Below are 8,249 nucleotides of genomic sequence, written 5' to 3'. Positions count from 1 at the left end.
AAAAGTCATCAGTAAATACTGAAAAGGTATTTGATAAAATTTAATGTGAAGTCCTGATGTTTTTTTATTTAAAAATTTTTCAAAACAAAAAATTGAAATAATTATACAAAGGAATATTCTTTACCATTTACCTAGATTCCTCAGTTAACATTTTGCCACATTTTTACCTCCTCTTCCCCTATCTTTCTCTTCCCATCTCCTTACCTTATTAATCAATCTCTGTGTGTGTGTGTGTGTGTGTGTGTGTGTGTGTGTGTGTGTGTATATAAATCATTTGAATGTAAATTGCAGGTATCAGGAAAGTTGACCACTAAACACTTCAGCATACATTTCTTAAGAACAAAGACATTCTCATATATATCCAAAATTTCATTTCATACCTAAGAAATTTAAATAGTACATTAAATTTTATAAAGATGCCAGTTCTCCCCACAATTAAATTATGAAGTTAAATATAATTCCAAAAACATTTTTACCAGATCTTTGTTTAACTTGACAAAGTCAGTCATTCTAAAGCTCATAAGGAAATATCAACAGATGCTTCTGATCAGTCATGTTTTTTACAAAGAGTATTGAGAGGGAATGTGCACTACCACATACTAAAACATATTTTAAAGCTGAAGTAATTAAAATAGGGTACTGCCTTAAACATAGACATATGAATAAAAAGAATAGCTCAGGAACAGACCCTAGTATGTATGAGTCTGTAAAGCGTATTCAAATTAATGCAGAAAAAAGATTAATTTAACAAATATCTAGTGAATATTATGCATTGGGCACTCTTCTAGGCCTTTGGGGGTACAGAAGTAAAAATGAACACAAATCTTTTCTTTCATGGAACTTACACTAATGATGGTAACACACAAAAAATAAACAGGTTAAAATTTATAGTGTTAGAAGAAAAAATAGGTAAATAGTTTTAATGAGATAGCCAAAGGACCCCCTCTTTGAGGTCGTGATTGTTCAATATCAAAATATATTTGCAATGTATGATAGAGAAAGATTTAACGTTACTAATACATAAAAAATTCATATAAATGTAAGAAAAAGCCCAGATTTTCATAAAAATGAGCAAAGGACATGATCAGGCAAGATACACAAGAAGGAAACAGTGGGTTAATAAGTATAAAAAGGATGAACTTCCTTAGAAGTCAAGAAATGAAAAAAATGAAATACTATTTTATGCTTATTAAGTTGCCAAATTAAGAGGTGTGAAAAGATAATATTATTGATGAGGCTATAGAGTAATAGGCATTCAAATTTCTTTTAAAAATGTAGAAAAATAGAACAACTTCCTCAAAGACCAGTGTAACAGCATTTATCAAAAAGCCTTTTAAAATGTGTATGCTGTTTGAACTAGCAGTTCCACTTTTAGGAATCTATCCTTTGGCAAAAGAAATAGATCAGTGGGTTAAGATTAAGTTATAATAGCAAAGAAAAAAGAACTAAACTCAAATGTACAGCAAAAGGAGACTTATAACTCACAGTTCATTTCTTGTTACCTTTTTGTATTTTCTAAATCTGCAGTAAAGACAAGTTTTGATAAAAATAGTTTATTCTCTAAGGAAAAAAGGACATCAAAACAGTTTTATCATTTTCTAAATATATTTTATTTGAAATGTATTCTTTGAAAGTATCTGTTCTTTATTTTTAGTACGTAATGAGACTTGAGGACTAGAAACTGAAATGTAGGTCTATTTAGTGTAGTCACTTAACACTAAGAGGTAATGATAGGCTGTATTTCATTATAGTTAGTGTGGTGCCATTTTATTTCAGAAAACAAACTGAAACACTAATAGAACTTAAAATATGTCTTTACAATTTTCAGTGTTGTGACACATTTCAATAAAATTATTACACTTCATATGTTCTTGCAGAACACACAAAAATGGTTGCTTGGAGGAGAAAAAATTATCTTCAGCCAAAAACTGAGAAAATCCTAAGCATTGTCAGTCAAGCCACTTTACTTCTCTTTGTACCTTTATCCCTAGTAGAATTGTTGATGGATACTTCTATGTATGATGAATGAATTATAAAATTAGTGGCTTATGTATTTGCAGAAAGTGTGCAGATTCAACAAGAATCAAACACAAAACTAGAATAATACAGTGAAAGGCAAATTGTGGGTTGGGTGAGGTAGAATGGAAAGGATGTTGGTCCTCTCAGAATTTCACTGGGCTTAAGAAACATCCAGAGAGTTTAGTAAAGTGGAGATATCTGTGTTTTGCTCCCAGGTATTCTGATTCAAAGGTAACTAAATAAAGTTTAAACTAAAAACAAGTAAACAAAACCAAAACAGTTTTAGAAGTTTTAGACCCTGGAAACCCTGAGAATCTGTCTGAGACTTTTACTCCAGCCCTTACACAGCAGTAGTAGCATCTGCTGTACTTCAGCTGGGAGAGCAAGACCCAAGGGCATTTGTATTCCTACCCTCTAGTCCCATCTTGAGCTGAATGGTGACAGATTCCAACATTGAGTCTTCCCAGTGTGTAGCCTAGCTATAGTAGGCACTGAAATGGTCTTTTTCAGGATTGTTAAATCTCAGTCTAGCCCTTTTATCTGTATGAAAGAATACCAAGTTCTTTGTACCATATTTTTGTATTCACGTATACTAAGATGGAGAAACATTGGTCAGTGGCCGTCTCAGCCCCTTTTTGATTCTATAAAAGTAGCTCCTTAAATTTCATTTTAAGAGGGGGTATCTGCAGCTTTAAGAAAAGGAAAACTATTGGTATTTTGGTTCTATAAGATATGGTAGAGGGTAAAAACAAACACAGAGGTAGCATGGCATATGGCTTTATCCCAAAAAAGCTGTTTCCTCTCTAGTTCTGTATGATAGCCAGATATATGATACCTTTTCTACATAATTAGTGACATGAAGAACAATATGAACCATTATGTAATAGTCAAATCCAAATGTTTAGTAGTATCAACTGTTGAAAGGAGGCAGTGACCTAAATGCTTCATGTAACAATTAGCTACTTTTTCAATATTTTTAAAGGATCATTAAAATAAATTTTAGATACTAAAAAAAAAAAAATGTGTCAAACTTGTAAGAAATGTGATTTGTGAACACTACTGCAGGTTTACAGGTTCCTAGCAGAGGGAGTCTCTTGGTCAATTTGTGATTTAGTGGGCTCTCACCAGCCTAGGCTGTGGTGGAATCCAGGCTGCTGATTTGTCTTGTTCACGTTATCGGGTTATTAGTTGAATGCCTGTTAAGCAGGGTATCTAACTTTCAGTCCTTCCCAGGTCCTGCCTCTCCTAAGTGTCATGCTAGTACTAGTCATATATATCACCTGTATGATGTCTGTAGGCCTTTGAACTTGACCTCTGCTGCATATTATTGAAAACTCGACTGATTCTAGAAAAATAATGGCAATCAAAAGAAATCGAGTTTTAATGGTAACTCAAATTTTAACTGTTGTAATCACTAGTACCAGGAAATATTGTAAATTATAATCCCAAATCTTAAAATTTTTTGTATATAAACAACTGTGTTGTTTTTATCTAAATATAGTCTTATTTGTTATCTGTCTTTATTTTATAGTCATACCCTATGGTATTGCAGTATCGACCAAGAATTGATTTTGGTTAGACCAAGGGGCCCAGACCTCACTGAGATGAATCCTGCACTATTTGTTTACTCGTCAACAGATTGCACAGTTAACGGTGTGTGGACTAGAGGAACACAACCAGATTTTCAGCATGCAAATAAGGCCATTGTCTATCTCTAAATTGTCAGTTGCATTCATGTTGTTTCTATTAAGAGCAAACCAAGTGCCATTCTGCTACTGAACCATCTGCATAAGGTATCTGTGTTGTCTCAAAGTGTGCAAGTCACGGTCAAAATCAGTTAGGTGTGCCGCCATGATTCAGCCTTCTGAATATTTTGCTTGCCTGTTCCAAGATTGTTCTAATGTTTAATTACACTAGTAAAATGGCTCAATTGTTGTGGTGTTGCAGTTTTCACATACTTACTATTTTATTCTTGTTTAAATAGTGTACTGTACAAGAAACTAATAATTATATATTGAAATTATTTTGTATGGAAATATATTTAGAAAAGTGGTTTTTGAGCCACTGTCTTGTTCTTGGTAAGCTTTTTGTGTGGAAAAAAAAAAGTCCATTCTTGAGTGTGCAAGTCCTTTTGCGAAGAATTCCAATTATTCTGTAACATTAGAGCACAACATAATTGTAGACATTCTAAGCATCTGTCTGTATAGTCTACCAATTGCACAAGGAAGGCACGTTAGCCCTCCAGATTGAAAATGTATGTGACCTCTTGAACTGAAGTTAGATTCCCAACCATTCAAAATGTTGGCAGCTGATCACATTTACTTCTGATAAAATTAATGTGTAAGTAAGGTTAATCTTCTTTCATGATGCCTTATGACAAGCAGGTGCTGCTTCATGAAATGTCATTGTATAGCCCATTTCATGTATCATTACATTGTTGCTGTCGTTCAATGAGTGCATTATTTCTCTTTTTAAGTTGGCCTTAGGTATATGTCATTGTGGCATGCAGAGAGTTATGATGATTTTAAATATTAGGATTTTTAGAGCACATAACATTAGCTATTTTATGGATTTCAAAAGTCTCAAAACAGTTGTAGATTAAAACTCTTAGTTACCTTTCACATTTCCAAACTAAATGCATAAAATAGAACAAATGCAGTATAGAAGATAACTATGCTAACCAAAATTAATAGGTTAAGGGTATTTTATTTTAAATCCTGTAGTAATCGGGGAAATGGGATTATTGTTTTATACATGAGTTCATTAAGATCAGAAATAGAAAATGTCTTGTATTTTGCAGTTTTGTTAAGTCTTCCATTCATTTTAGAATTAGTCTGCAAGTCAAAGAAAGTCTTGTTACCTTAAGTTATATGAAAACGGTCATTTTAAACCATTTTATTACAGTTTTCAAAAACTTAGAAAAAAATCTTGAAAGTTAGGAAAAATAATTTAAAAATATGACATGAGCACAATCTGTGTATTACACACATTTAGTTTTTATACTGCATATGTGGTAAATGTCCCACATTTTCCAGTAAAATGTATCAGAAATTAATGCCTTCTGAATTTCAAAATGATTCGTAGAAATAAGATATTGTACAACTATAGCAAACATAAAATACAGGTAAATCTTAATACATTTCACTATGTAAAAGGCTAAAACTTCATAATTATCTTCTCCTTGTATCTTTTTTTGAGTTAAAAAGTCTATTAAATTTTTCTGTTCTAAATTTGGTGGAAACGGTTACGGCAATACTTTGTTTTGTTAGATTGTTTTTATTCTTGGAATGGCTCACAAGCAGAATTTAAAAGGCAGATTTTCATTAACTACAAATGGCTGAAAAAACTGAATTTACTATCTAGCTACAGAAATTATTTTTCTATGCTGTAAAACCCAGTTCGCAGATATCCCTAAGAACTTTTAAAAATTTTTTGTCACATCTAGGTCAGTGATTAAAATAGTGTTTTGCAAATAGAAGTTAATTTTAATCAACTCAGAATGAATTAAGAGTGCATTTTAAAAATCACAAGTGAGACTTTGATGTTTTTGCTGCCCCCAGCCAAAACTTAACGGCCATAAATGAATTTTATCCCCAAAATCTCTTTAAATTTGGTCGGTTGCCTTGTCATATGTAATTTCACTATTTTCCAAGGAAATATAGAGAGCAATGATGAAACTGAGAATAGTTTTATATAGAATTCCTCTATTTACTGATAATGCATTAACATTTTTATTGAAATGCTGTGGAATATGTGCCAAAACGTGAAAAGCTTACATTAAGAAAGGCATCAACTGTCATTTGGAGAAAGGTACACATTTTTTTTGATGGTCCTAAGTGATGTGATATTGCTACTAGAATCACAGATTTCTTCAACTGACTTCTTTTGGTATGTTCAGTTATAGCTTTCTAAGGATAGGACTACTTTTATGTCTAGTAATACACTGTATTCCCTGTTAATTATCCCTTAAGTCGGGTTGTAGAATTTGTAAGAAACTAGGTATAGAAAAAACATATAGGCAAATTCTGTGGTTAGCTTTATAAATTTAGGGTGCTTATAAAATGAATTCTTTATATAAACTATAGGAATAATCATCTGAATCTGTAAAATCAGAGAATAAAACTAAAAGTTTTCTTTAATCTGTTGTTTCTTAAGCAATAAACTGAAAGACCTTTACTTCCATAAAAGATTTTGTTATCTGTTTTATCTGCCTTAGAAATTCTAAATATAAAAGTGTCAAAGAAACTTAGATATAAAGAATGACTGGGGTTTATAAACATTACTTTAATTGAAGTAATCACATCAGTTAATAGAGAAATCAAAATATGGCCTTTTCTCTAAATTAGCAAAACACTTTTACAAAGTATGAAAAAATAAACTCAAATGCTCATTGATGAGGTAATTACTCAGTCTGGAGTGCAGGTAACTTGGGTAATGTATTTTAACTACAGCTAGTGCTCGACTTACGACCACAGTCGGGACCGCGGACCGGTTGTAACACAATTTGGTCGTAAGTTGAGTAGGCTATATGTACAGTTGAAATGGTGCACGTGGAGATGGTAGTGCTGCCGGAAGCTGGCCCGCACTGTCGTACGCCCAGCTGGGCAATGTTTGCGCTGCCAGACACAGAGCAGTCATGGCTAGCGATTGTGGTCGTAAAGTCGAATGGTCGTAAGTTGCATAGGTGGTAAGTCGATCAATACCTGTACTTTTAGAGAAATATATTATTTCTTTATACATTAAACATCTATCCCATGCTAATGTGCCATATTTTATAAATGTAATGACTTTGCTCAACTACATTACACACTCAAATGTAATCTAAATTTCAGCTGATTCTTTAAGGAAAAAAAGTGTGTCATATAATATTGTGAACTGTTTAGCTTTACTGAAATATTTAAGAGAAAGTGCCTCATTGCTAAAGTGTGTTTCTGTTTTAAATTTACTGCATAAAGTTTGAGTTATCTGTACCTGTCTCCAATGAATGGTTTCATATCTAAATAGGCTCTTGTAAGTTAATCTTTTTTTGAAAGATTTTCATAAGAATATAGATATCACCAAAGACATTTTACAATAAATTAATAACCATGTTGGAGAGACAGTTTTAACAGTTTGGAAGTTGGAAATTTTTAGATTACAATTTAATTTTATATAGTTAGGCAATAACCTTGATTAATTGCTAAAATATCACCAAAGAAAGGCTTTAAACTGAATTTTCTTGGTGAGATCAGTCAAATGCAGGTTTTTCTTGCAATAATCAGAACACACTTCCTTTAAATATCTTTATTGTTTTCCAGCATCATCTAACAGATCTTAGGAAATCCTCAAAGGTGAGAAAGAGATAAACACAACAAATAGCCTTCCTCTGCATGAAAAGTGAGAGAAATACATACTTTGAAATGTGAGATTTTCAATTTGAGAGGCTTTTTATTTCATGGAGGCAGTGTAAACTAAAATTAAACTTAGATTTAGCTCCTATGTTCCTCATAATATAAGAAATTTTATTAAAGATAGACTTTGGTAAAAGTGCTGATATACTTGTATAGAAGAGAGTACATTTTATGGGATTTATGTAAGTACTGTCTCTATATTCAAAATATTCCATAAGGGCCTGTGGTTTTTTTCCCCCCTTAAAAAGCAATTGTAGGCCAAACACAGTGGCTCATGCCTGTGATCCCAGCACTTTGGGAGGCCAAGGCAGGTGGACCATTTGAGGTCAAGAGTTTGAGACCAGCCTGGTCAACATAGTGAAACCCCGTCTCTACTAAAAATACAAAAATTAGCTGTGCATGGTGGCAGGCACCTGTAATCCTAGCTGCATGGGAGGCTGAGACAGGAGAATCTCTTGAACCTGGGAGGAAGAGGTTGGGTTGCAGTGAGCCAAGATCACACCACTGCACTCCAACCTGGGCTACAGAGCAAAACTTCATTTCCAAAAAAAAAACCAACTCTTTCTCTTGTTTCTCAGCACTTAGTTTATTATTAGAATTTAGCCGTACAGCCAACTTTGACAGTATGGGTCACAAAACAAGCATGTACATCAAGAGGAAGTTCCTTATCCCCCTTGTACCATTTCTTCTTGGGAATTCGTGCTGTGGGCAGGAATAAGATTTACCTTAAAGGTAAAACTCATGAAGTCTTTCTGATAGGTCATTAGGTAAATCTCTTTGGATAGGGTAAAAATGGATGCACACTCTGTTACATACTCCTGTTTATCATAAGGAATTTTC

General features: G+C 33.1%; 1 protein-coding gene across 4 annotated transcripts in view; it reads left to right on the top strand.

Annotated features, from left to right (window-relative positions):
- PCGF5 (polycomb group ring finger 5) overlaps positions 1–6,206 on the top strand; it is a 118,156-nt gene extending 111,950 nt beyond the window's left edge. For all 4 annotated transcript variants that reach the window (XM_037727744.1, XM_037727742.1, XM_037727743.1 and 1 more), the window contains one exon: positions 3,551–6,206. In XM_037727744.1, coding sequence (XP_037583672.1) covers positions 3,551–3,598 — 48 coding nt within the window. In that variant the 3' untranslated portion in view covers positions 3,599–6,206. The remainder of the gene's footprint in view (positions 1–3,550) is intronic.
- Positions 6,207–8,249: the final 2,043 nt, after the last annotated feature.

Source organism: Cebus imitator, unplaced genomic scaffold, assembly GCF_001604975.1.
Source record: "Cebus imitator isolate Cc_AM_T3 unplaced genomic scaffold, Cebus_imitator-1.0 Scaffold238, whole genome shotgun sequence".
NCBI classification, from domain to species: Eukaryota; Metazoa; Chordata; class Mammalia; order Primates; family Cebidae; genus Cebus; species Cebus imitator.
This window is presented reverse-complemented; position numbering and strand designations above follow the sequence as displayed.